The following is an 11,066-nucleotide window of genomic DNA, read 5'->3' as shown; positions in this document are numbered from 1 at the left end:
GTGTTCAGGGAGATGACACTGGATGTGTTGTTACCCACTCGGACAGACTGGGTTCTGTCGGTGAGGAAGTCCAGCAGCCAGTTGCACAGGGAGGTTTTGAGACCCAGGGGCTCCAATTTGCATACCAGGTCCTGGGGGATGATCGTATTGAAAGCTGAGCTGAAGTCCAGGAACAGCATCCGTACGTGGGTGTTCTTCTCCTCCAGGTGCTCCAGGCTCAGGTGGAGAGCAGTGGAGATGGCATCCTCAGTGGAGCGGTTTGGCTGGTATGCGAACTGGAACGGGTCGAATGATGGGGGGAGTATGGAGATAATGTGGTCCTTGACCACCCTCTCGAAGCACTTCATGATGGTGGATGTGAGTGCAACGGGGCGAAAGTCATTTAGGCATGACTGCACTACCATTATAAGCATATAACAGTTATCTATTGTAGGAACAACTCTCTGTAGTAGTCCTGGGACTAGACTATCATTTCACTGCTGTGTGTTTTTATTCTCACACTTATATGCTCTATCCCTGTGTGTATCTGTGTTTTTGTATGTGTTGTGTAAATGGGTGCCCTCGGGACAAATAAAGTATCTATCTATCTATCTATCTATCTATCTGTCTATCTATCTATAAAATGCTTGTTGCTAGCTAAAACATTAGATTTCAGCAAGTCAAACGCAGTATTTATTCTAGCACCACATGCCTACCAGAGAGAAGTTAAAGTGATAAACTCCTTACCTTGCTCGTGTCGGAGAAATTATCCCAAAGAAACGCCGGAAGTGAAATACTTAGATATTTACAACTGTTTGATCAACAGGTGGTGCTCGGTTCTTTTTCCAACATGGCGGCCCGTCACAAATATTTCCGACAGATTTTGAGAGCACTTAAACGCAGCAGAGCCGTTTGAGCGCCAAATCAGAAAACAGAAAAACATAGCCATAGAAAGCTAGCAAGAGAGCTAATAGCATGGCTAATAGCTTAGAAGCTAGCAGCTTTTCACAAGAGTGGACTGTAACTATGTTCAGGAATAAGTCTGCCTGGTTTTCAAGCAGTGTGCCACACACATGCCACGACTTTTGGAGTAAGTAAGTCATTATCATGTCAATGTTTATGTGTTAATTTAAGTTAACGTTAACCTACTAGTTAAATTAGCCACCTGCTAAATAATGCTAACCATATTTATTTAACTTTGGCTAGTCAGTAACGTAAGTCATGAAAAAAGTTAATGACACAATCTTAGAGAAATGTTGCCACTGTCATAATGTTAACATTTGCCTCTAGGCATAATTAAACACATTTGAAAGGAGGGAAGTAGTTACAACAATAACATAAACATTACACGTATAGCCTAGTTAAGGGATCTGTAGCTATACTTTAAGTTAGACCTACATTGGCATTTCAAATCACTGTGTATTAGAGCTGCAACCAGTCAATTAACATATTTTTCAATTGGCCAAAATGTAATCTGAAGTTGTTTTGTTAAGTATTCAAAGACCCAGTGTGTAGGATTTGGGGGAATATACTGGCAGAAATGGAGTATAATCTATCTTTAGTGTATAATCACCTGACAATAAGAATCGTCATGTTTTCTTTACCTTAGAATGAGACATTTATATTTACATAGAGAGCAGGTCCTCATCTAGTCAAAGATACTGGATTACTACAAGATGGCTCACCTACAATATACTCCCATTGTATGAAATGGTATACATTTCCGGTCTCCTAAGTAGGCGTTGTCCCCCATACCCCAATCAAAGACGATGGAGAACCACCAAAGACGAGTATCCCCAACCTCGCTTCTGTCAACATGTGTGTATCCTTACTGGCCGTAAGCAAAGATACTGGATTACTACAAGATGGCCCACCTACAATATACTCCCAGTGTATGAAATGGTATACATTTCCGGTCTCCTAAGTGGGTGTTGTCCCCCATACCCCAATCAAAGACGATGGAGAACCACCAAAGACGAGTATCCCCAACCTTGCTTCTGTTAACATGTGTGTACCCATACTGGCCGTAAGCTAAATAAATAAACGGTCTGTGAAAAAAATATTTTTTCCAGCGGATGTCTTAGTTACAACATGATTGAGCTAACTGGAGTAGTTATCCGGAGGCTTTTAACAGATGACGTCCTGATGTTAGCTTTGCTAACTGTCCCTGTCAGCTGCAGCCACTGATGCTTTCTAGACATCGTGATTTCCCAAAACTGAATAAATACCACACATAGCAACACAAAACTGCTTTGCTAGCTCAATGATGTTGTAACTAAGTATCCGCTGGAAAAAATATTTTTTTAATCCAGTATCTTTGGTGAAACTGCACTGATTTCAGCACCAGAGATGAGATATCTGTTGCCAGATCTCGCAAGAGTGTGTTGTTGAGACAGAGACAGGTCTTGAACAAAGTAAATTTTCTCCTGATTTGTCCGTCTGAAATTTGCCATTTTGGGGTCAGAATGTTCTGAAGATATGTGGCTTGTGATAAATGGGTCCAATATTTGCTTCCGTGACTATGGGGCGAAAGAATCGGCCATAATCTGTAATCACGTTCATTTCTCCCACTGAAGTCAATGGACTCAGGACCTGCTGTTAGTCTTCTAAAGGGGCGGTGGACGCGAACCCCACGTGACACTGATACAGGAAACTGACTCGCAGTGGACCGTCTTGGTTTATCCACCGTCTTTGATCTAGTGAGTCTGCCATGATGCATTGCCATATTTCTACAGTATCCCAAAACACTAGCTCAACATAGGACCATTCACATTTTAGCGTCAACCACCATACTTAGCAGCCCCTCCACGACCAGCAGCATTGGAAAAACACTGATTTTTTTTTTTTAAAGGGACACTGCTTTAAATGCTTAAAAGCATTTTATCATTTAACACTGCAGCATGGTACGTCAACCTAAGTGCAAGGAGCAAAAACAAGCTCTCTAAGATTGTCAACATTACAGGGAAGGTGATTGGCAAGTCACAGAAACAACTCAGCAATATATTTGACAATTCTGTACGCAGGAAGGCTAAACAGATGATTGCCAATGCCTCACATTCATTACACTCACAGTTTGAGCTGCTCCCGTCTGGCCGTCGATTTAGGGTCCCTAAAGCCAGTCAGAACATATATAGGAAGTCCTTTATTCTTTATGCCATACATGCAATGAACACAGAATGACTGAATCAGGGAACACTACTATTTTTAAGATTTAAGATGTGCTCTCTTGTAATGTGAAGCGGCTTTATTCACTGGGTACACGTGTTTTGCAGAAAAGAGACCTCTGTGGATAATTTGGGTCCCCGTAATAACCCCCTCAACAATGAATACTAAAGGAAATCTAACCAGGAGATGTTTGAGCAGGTGGAAATCTTCGGTCCTCACTGCTACATGACACTAAATCCCCTAAATTTTACACACTGCTCACTTAGTCGTTTGAGTCATTTTTCAAGCAAAAATGCCAAAAGTGTCAGAACATGAGGATCTGCTGCTTTCCTTAGTTGAACGTTATAATATACTATACTAATATTTTAGGGTTTGTTGGACAAAACAATACATGTGATGATGTCACTTTATGCTCCAGGATATTCTGACAGGCTTGTCTCACTGTTATCTGTGGTTTTGTAGACCAAATGATTAATTAAGAAAATAATCTACACATGAATGGTAACAAACACAGTTGGTATTTGCAGGCAACCCTACATTGCTTTGGTAGATTGAGCTGTCTTTTCGGTAATAACATATTTGTCTTGTAGTATCGGAGGGTGGGACCATTGTTGGTTGGAAAACAGCTGATTACCTTTTCAGTGAGGATGCTACATGTCCTGATACTCTTAGGTGAGCATGATGAAGAACTGGAAATCTGCACGTTTATTGTCCATTAGATCCTTTTCCTACAATCCCCTGCAAGTTAGAATTTTGTTTCTGTTATTCAGGATATTTGAGAGCAAGGACTATCTTTGGGACAAGGTGACAGTTTTTCACAGCTCATTCCTGTCTGCCTGTGAGAAGCGGCAGAGTGTGAAGTCTGTGTGGATTGGTCATTATGTGCTGCCTCCAGCCTCAGTACAGGATGGTGAGGACTAAAGTGTCTATCAACATGTAAACCATACTAAATCAGTGCTTCCCAACAGGGAACAAGGAACATTTTTTCTTTACATTGCTTTTTTACTGTTAAATACTGGATTTGTTTTACCTCTTCATGCCTCTAAAAACTATTCAAAGGGACCAGTCTCTCTTTGGTAGAACCTCTTGCATCTCAGACATAATCAGCTTGTAATGAAGGTTGGAAATAGTCAATACTTGAGTCAGAAACAGTAGGAACCACTTGAATGATTGATTCATTTCAAAGCAATCCAATTTTATAAATTATAACTCGCACGGTGTTTCTCTTTTTATCGTTTAAGAGGTGAGACGTGTTATTGGGAGGTTGATTTGGGAGTGTGAGAATGAGCAGTCAGAGGCACAGGTATATACGTATATAAGTCATTAAAATTTACATCAGGGCTGATCATGCAAATCATTCAGTTGGAATGCCTTTTGTTATACAGGGTTTCCAAGATGAGTGCAGTGAGGTCAGCAGAAGCCAGTATGTCAAATTTTTACTGTAGATTTGAAACTCATTAAATGGTAAACTGTCCAGTAAACTAATTAAGTCCCTGTTACTCTTTTGGGCAGCTCTGAATCATCTGACACAAACTCATCAGAGAGTGAAGCTGCTCTATGTGTCCATCATCCAGCTAGTAACACGCTCACAGGTGAAACATTTATTATTGACAGTGTGTTCTTGGAGAAAATAACTGCACTTGTTTTTCTAATAAGATAATTATAGATATTATTGATCTGTAATGAAAGTCTGGTGGAATCCTTATTTAGATTATGAGACACTCTGTTGGCAGAAGTTTCTGTGTTGTTGAGTATGTTAACGTGACACCTTTTTCTGTCCTGTTCACTTATCACTAAAGGGTACGTCAGCATGGACAACCTGCAGAAATATACAGGCGATCTGTGTGATTTCCATCCCAGATGTTTCCGATGCTCCAACTGTGAAGCCCACTGCAACATGACGCACACATGAGCAAGCATTCAATGAGAGAAAAGCCTTTTAAAGAACAAGTAGCAGCTGTGCTATTCACAGTTGCAAACTGCAGATAATTTACTGTTAAATTAGTTATTATATTTGTGTATTATGTTTGCATTGCCTATCTGCACTTGTGCATGCAGAGTAGATCTATACACTCATATGAAATAAATCAGTGTAACACGACTAATGCTGATCTCATTTTGTAATTTGTCTACATTATTTCATTATCCCTCATTTTTTCGCTGCCCAATGAAATGAAACTTCTCTGAGAAAAGCAAACAGTACAAAGAGTCCACAGTTGTAATTACGTAATTTGTTCTAATGTATGTTACAGAGTGTGAGTTTCTGTTCAGTTTCTGGTGTGACAGCATATTGAGGATAGACTCACTCCCATAGAGGTATCAAAGGATTTAAACGTGCACCAACATGCTTTAATTTAGTCTGCAGTCATACTTTACTGAATCGTACTTTCCTTAGTGTAAGAAGAACAGCACAAGGTGTTCTGCTCTATCCAAGTCGTCTTCCCATCCTTCACGCTGTGTATTAACAGACTAGGTTCAACTCAACAGCTGGCAGTCGTGTAGTGTTAATTGCAATTACACAAACATGCAGGAAAACATCAACCTACAGTCTTTGCATTTTGTTCAGGACTAATGAGGTGTATCCAGGTGGAAACGGCTGATTATCTCTTGTTGATTTCCAGTCTCAAAACCACAGATCACAGAATGATGGCTACTGTAACAAGAGACATGTAGAAGCAGGGTGAGGGCCTCTGGAGCATCTTTGCCTACTCCCACGGGAGATAAATAAAAAGGCACAGAAACTCCAGCAACACTTGTATTTAGAACAACTTTATTGCAAGACCAATGCATTTCAGCTTGTGGCCTTCATCATGGTCTGATGGAGGCTTTTTATTTTCTTTTGACAAGCTGAAACACACTGGTCTTGTAGTAAATTCAATTCAATTTTATTTATAAAGCCCAACATCACAAATCACAATTTGCCTCACAGGGCTTAACAGCATGTGACATCCCTCTGTCCTTGTACCCTCACAGCAGATAAGGAAAAACTCCCCAAAAAACCCTTTAACAGGCAAAAAAATGGCAGAAACCTCAGGAAGAGCAACTGAGGAGGGATCTCTCCTCCAGGACGGACAGATGAGCAATAGATGTGGTACAGAACAGATCAGCATAGTAAATTTCCCTTTGTTTTTATGCAAAGATGTTTGCAGACAAAGTTTTTTTCTGCAGTGTAGATGCCACCAAAAGAGGGACATCTTTATAATGACATAAATATATTGCCATATCTTAAGAACCTTGATAAAGAGTTTATTTAATCACATTACTTATCATAATGCAGTTTATTCAATAGAACATGTTTGAACCGTGGTTTGAACAGTCGCGTTGGACTGAGTGTAGTATGACGGATGTTAAGGGGTTTTGACGCTAATGAAATCACGGCATAACGAAGATAACGGCTCAATAGTAACTTAAAATTAATATCAACGTAATGTGAAAATGTGTCAAAGTTATTTAGAGCCATAGTAAAAGTTTTAGTAATGTTAGTGAATAGAGTTTAATTTCTTTGCGTGGTAGCGGACACCCCTACCAAGTGGACTGTTCCACCGGGCTTTGGCCAATCACGTGCTTTGTTGTGGTACCGCCCCGCTACCAGGAAGGAGCAGCCTGCTGCTTGCCTGTTCTCTGCACTTTACCCCTCAGAAGTCTTCTTTTGGACTCAGTTCATCTGTCCGGTATATTTTCACCCTGCTGTCAGCTCAGTGTTGCGTCTGTCATGGCGGAGGAAAATCTGTCCGTGGTGCTGCACGCGCAGGGAGACCTCCGGCTGGTAAGACACCAACCTCATGCATGGGCTATTTGCGTGTGACAGGTGCTTAAAATCACACTGCAACTTTTATTGCATGAAGATAAAAATAAATATTATTTTGCATTTTGTCTATTTCTCAAAGGAACATCGCCCCGTACCGGAGCCAGGACCTAATGGTATGATTTATTCAACTGGTGAAGCTTTTTTAATGTTTTTAAAGAAAATATACTTTTGTGCTGCAGTTTACATTTTATAGATCACTTCATGAAGTAATTCAAATGTATTTATTAAACTTGATGCATCAATCAAAAAATATTAAGTTTTAGTTTCAATACTGCTGCATGTTAAAATGCACAACAGCTGCCTGGCTGCTCTGCTTCAGCTCCATTTATTTTCCTATAAAATATAATTTAAACTGAACTGCAGAGAAATTGGACATGGATTTACTGTTTTTTAGTCAGAAGTAGGCATCTTGGCTTTGTTTGTTTTTTTATTATTATTTCTGCAAAACTGTAACTTGCAAGTCAACCAACAAGGCACAGATGTTTGCACCAGTTTGTAGTTTGCCCAAAGATTTTTATTTTCTTTCACTTTATTCTTTTGTATTTGAGTTGCTAAACAAATCAAACAAGTTAAGATGCAGGCAATGATTTCAAGGTCTCCAGTCAGGCTTGTCTGTAGTGTCTTTCAATGACAAGGTGGCAAAGTGTATACGGTCCTATAAGTCGGTACTTGACTGTCCCTATGATATGTGTCATGTTCTGCACCCAGATGTCTTGCTGCAGATGCACTCTGTTGGAATCTGTGGATCAGATGTTCACTACTGGCAGAGTGGCCGATGTGGAGACTTTGTGGTCAAGGAACCCATGGTGTTGGGACACGAGGCGTCAGGGCGAGTGGTAAAGGTCGGATCGGCAGTCAAGCACCTGAAAGTGGGTGAGTGGTGTATGTATGTATGTGTGTGTGTGTGTGTGTGTCAGAGCTGGAAAATAAAGCTGTGCGTAAAAAGAGATGGCTTTCAAACAAAAAGGTTATATTAGCTACTTGTAACTTTGGTTATTTTACAAACTGTTCCTGCATACATGCATTTAACATTATGCATTCATTGTAGTGTGATGGTTAATTTTTAGTTCTTGCTATAAACTTCACCTTGTATTTTCTAGGTGACAGAGTTGCAATTGAGCCTGGCGTGCCCCGTGAAATGGACGATTTCTTCAAAAACGGAAAATACAACTTGTCTCCTACCATCTTCTTCTGTGCCACACCACCCGACGATGGAAATTTGTGCCGATACTACAAGCACAGTGCCAACTTCTGTTACAAGTAACATTTTTTTTTAGAATTGCATGGCTTTGCATCAGAGGTTACCTCACAATTGCATGACTTGACTGACTCTCTTGCTCAACCTTTGCGTGTATCCTTTCCTTTCTTCTTCTTTTCTCTGTCTGTGTCTGTCTCTAACTGTCCAGGTTGCCTGATAATGTGACATTTGAGGAGGGAGCTCTAATTGAACCTCTGTCCGTGGGGATCCACGCCTGTCGCAGAGCCGGTGTAACCCTCGGCAGCACCGTTCTCATCTGTGGTGCAGGTATAAATTAAGCACCTCTAAGCTCATGCAATAAAACAAGTCAAAGCAAAGATCTGCAGGCTGCGTCTCAGAACATGCTGCAGACTTATCGAGAAGGCGGGTATTGCGCAGTATTTGTTTAACGTGCCCCTGCAAGTGAGGAATCTAAAATACATCAGTGGGTGTGAGAATCATCCTGACTCAACAAAACTTAAGTGAGTGAAAAACTACTGAACCATAGCACATCTTGTAAGAGACTTAATATTTAACTAATCCTCTGTGTTGCAAAAACAAGCTAATGCACATGTGAGACACCTGTGTTAAGCATTACCAGGTGAAATTGTGTCCTCTGAACAATGAACACTTAAGGATTCCTTACCTGGAGTTCATGCTTGGCACATGGGAGAAGTTTCAGCTGTTCGCAATCTGCAGTCTCTACAATAGGCATCTTGATCATTTCTTCTCTTTCCACAGGACCCATCGGGTTGGTCTGTTTGCTCATGGCCAAGACGATGGGGGCCTCACAGGTCATCATCACCGGTAATGTACACACAGTTTATAAACATCTGTCTCAACTGAAGTGACACACCAACAGCAGATTCTGGTTTCATCTTCTGTTCAGTCTTTTCTTTTCGTCTATTATCCACCTTCGCTGTGTTCAGATCTGTTCCCGGAGCGTCTGAAAATGGCCAAAGAGCTGGGTGCAGACTTCCAGGTGATGGTGACGAGAGGAGACAAACCTCAGCAGCTGGCTAAGGCCGTGCAGGACAAGCTGGGCGCTCAGCCTCACATTACTCTTGAATGCACTGGTGTGGAGAGCTGCATTCAAACCGCCATCTATGTATGTGACCACTCTGTTTAAAGTTGTATTCAGAACTATGAAGTAACTCGGAACAACTATAGACAACAGTACAATCGCCCAGGTACTGAATTTACAATTTTGAGGTACTTGCGCTTTACAGTTTGTCTGACAGCTTTGGCTACTCGTTACTTCACAGAGCAAGATTTTAATGCACGTTGTTGTCGATAAAACAACTCAGCAGTGTGTAAAATAGTTAAGATTAGCTCCACCCTAACCAGCTACAACACTAAAATGCTACCTACATGTCAATACATTTGTGATTCATTCACATTCACAGTGGCACTTTTAGTTTTGATACTTCAAGTACATTTTGAAGCCAAGATTTTAACTTCTCATGCAGTATTTTTACAGTGTGGTATTGCTGTTTTTACTTGCTGAATACTCTCTCCTCCACTGTTTGTTATTTATGCTATACCTAGTACACTGTGAAGAATGAATGCCAAAGAGTCTCAGTATCCACAGACTCGTAAAATAATCAGTTATAATTGTTTTTTCCTGTCAGGCAACACGTCCAGGAGGTGTGGTTGCACTGGTGGGTGTCGCCCCTGAGATGGTAACTGTTCCTCTGGTCAACGCGGCCCTAAGAGAGGTGGACATAAGAGGAATTTTCCGTTACTGTAACACGTAAGAAAATAGACATCAGTTGCCCTTTTTGTTCTGTAAGAAGATGTTTAAAGCAAAGCTGGAGGCATTTCCACTTTAGGGTAATAATAAGATCAAGCTCGACTCATTGAGTAATCATCATACAGCAGAGATTGATCTCTAAGGTAAGATGCTTGTGTCGCTGTGTTGCAGCTGGCCGATGGCCATAGCCATGTTGGCGTCGGGTAAAGTGAACGTGAAGCCCCTTGTCACCCACCGTTTCCCCCTGGAGCAGGCAGCCCAGGCCTTTGAGACCACGCGTCAGGGTATCGGGATAAAGGTCATGTTAAAGTGTGACAAGAACGACCAGAAGGCCTGATCTGACCCGCTGCAGTGAAACAAAGCCGACCTGCCTGAGAGTGACTCAGCATGACATAAACACACACTGGACATTGACCCTAAGAAAGATAACAGAGCCGGTTCAAAGAGATGCACTAATAATAAATAGCACTGTGAGTTAACTGCTGTGTCGCCTGCTGGTTAGAGATGTAACTAAAATCAAACAGTACGAGTAATTGTTACAGTTCCTCAACTTTGTACTGTAATGAACATTTTAAGGGTTTTATGATTGTATATAATTTGTTCTGTATTAGATTTCTGATCATTTTACACACGGCTGCTGTAATAAAAAAAAAAGAATAAATTCTTAAATAATAAAATTAATATAAAATGTTGGGTATTTCTTTATTATATTTTATTTTCACAGAACCTGCACCATCTGATTGTCGGCATTAGGGGGAACTAGAGACTCAAAGTGGTAATGTATAGCTGTGTCTCCCAGTTGCAGTCCATAATATACTACAATATATTAATCTTTTTTTTGCAATTATAACACAAGAAATCAACATACTTTATCATTTTATGCTTACTAGACTACAAACTGTCTTCAAAATGCCAGTGCCAATTAAACTTCACAAAGAAATAGAGTGCTCCTCCAAAGATTTAACTTTGTATGTTCTCCAAGGTTTTTCTGGAGTCTTACCAACTGCAATTATTAATTTACTGATTTATTTTTCAGCTGTGAGCATTGTGGGACAATATTTGGACAGTACTTTAACAGAACACTCAAAAATCTAATGTGTTTACTGACACCTTTATATGTACTT

General features: G+C 40.5%; 2 protein-coding genes across 2 annotated transcripts; both read left to right on the top strand.

Annotated features, from left to right (window-relative positions):
* The first annotated feature begins 941 nt into the window (after positions 1–941).
* Positions 942–5,222, top strand: terb2 (telomere repeat binding bouquet formation protein 2). Its single transcript, XM_050047889.1, has 7 exons — positions 942–1,069; positions 3,735–3,816; positions 3,915–4,054; positions 4,386–4,447; positions 4,530–4,567; positions 4,657–4,736; positions 4,944–5,222. The coding sequence occupies exons 1-7, from the start codon at positions 955–957 to the stop codon at positions 5,054–5,056; spliced, it is 630 nt and encodes a 209-aa protein (XP_049903846.1). The 5' UTR covers positions 942–954; the 3' UTR covers positions 5,057–5,222.
* Positions 5,223–6,753: 1,531 nt separating this feature from the next.
* sord (sorbitol dehydrogenase) lies at positions 6,754–10,633 on the top strand. The gene is made up of 9 exons (XM_050052129.1): positions 6,754–6,910; positions 7,032–7,065; positions 7,661–7,825; positions 8,053–8,212; positions 8,359–8,477; positions 8,931–8,996; positions 9,119–9,297; positions 9,821–9,942; positions 10,114–10,633. The coding sequence occupies exons 1-9, from the start codon at positions 6,857–6,859 to the stop codon at positions 10,277–10,279; spliced, it is 1,065 nt and encodes a 354-aa protein (XP_049908086.1). The 5' UTR covers positions 6,754–6,856; the 3' UTR covers positions 10,280–10,633.
* The last annotated feature ends 433 nt before the right edge of the window (positions 10,634–11,066 follow it).

The sequence above is a fragment of the Epinephelus moara genome, chromosome 1 (assembly GCF_006386435.1).
Source record: "Epinephelus moara isolate mb chromosome 1, YSFRI_EMoa_1.0, whole genome shotgun sequence".
Lineage (NCBI taxonomy): Eukaryota > Metazoa > Chordata > Actinopteri > Perciformes > Serranidae > Epinephelus > Epinephelus moara.
The sequence above is the reverse complement of the archived record's forward strand: the minus strand, read 5'-3'. Positions and strand labels throughout refer to the sequence as shown.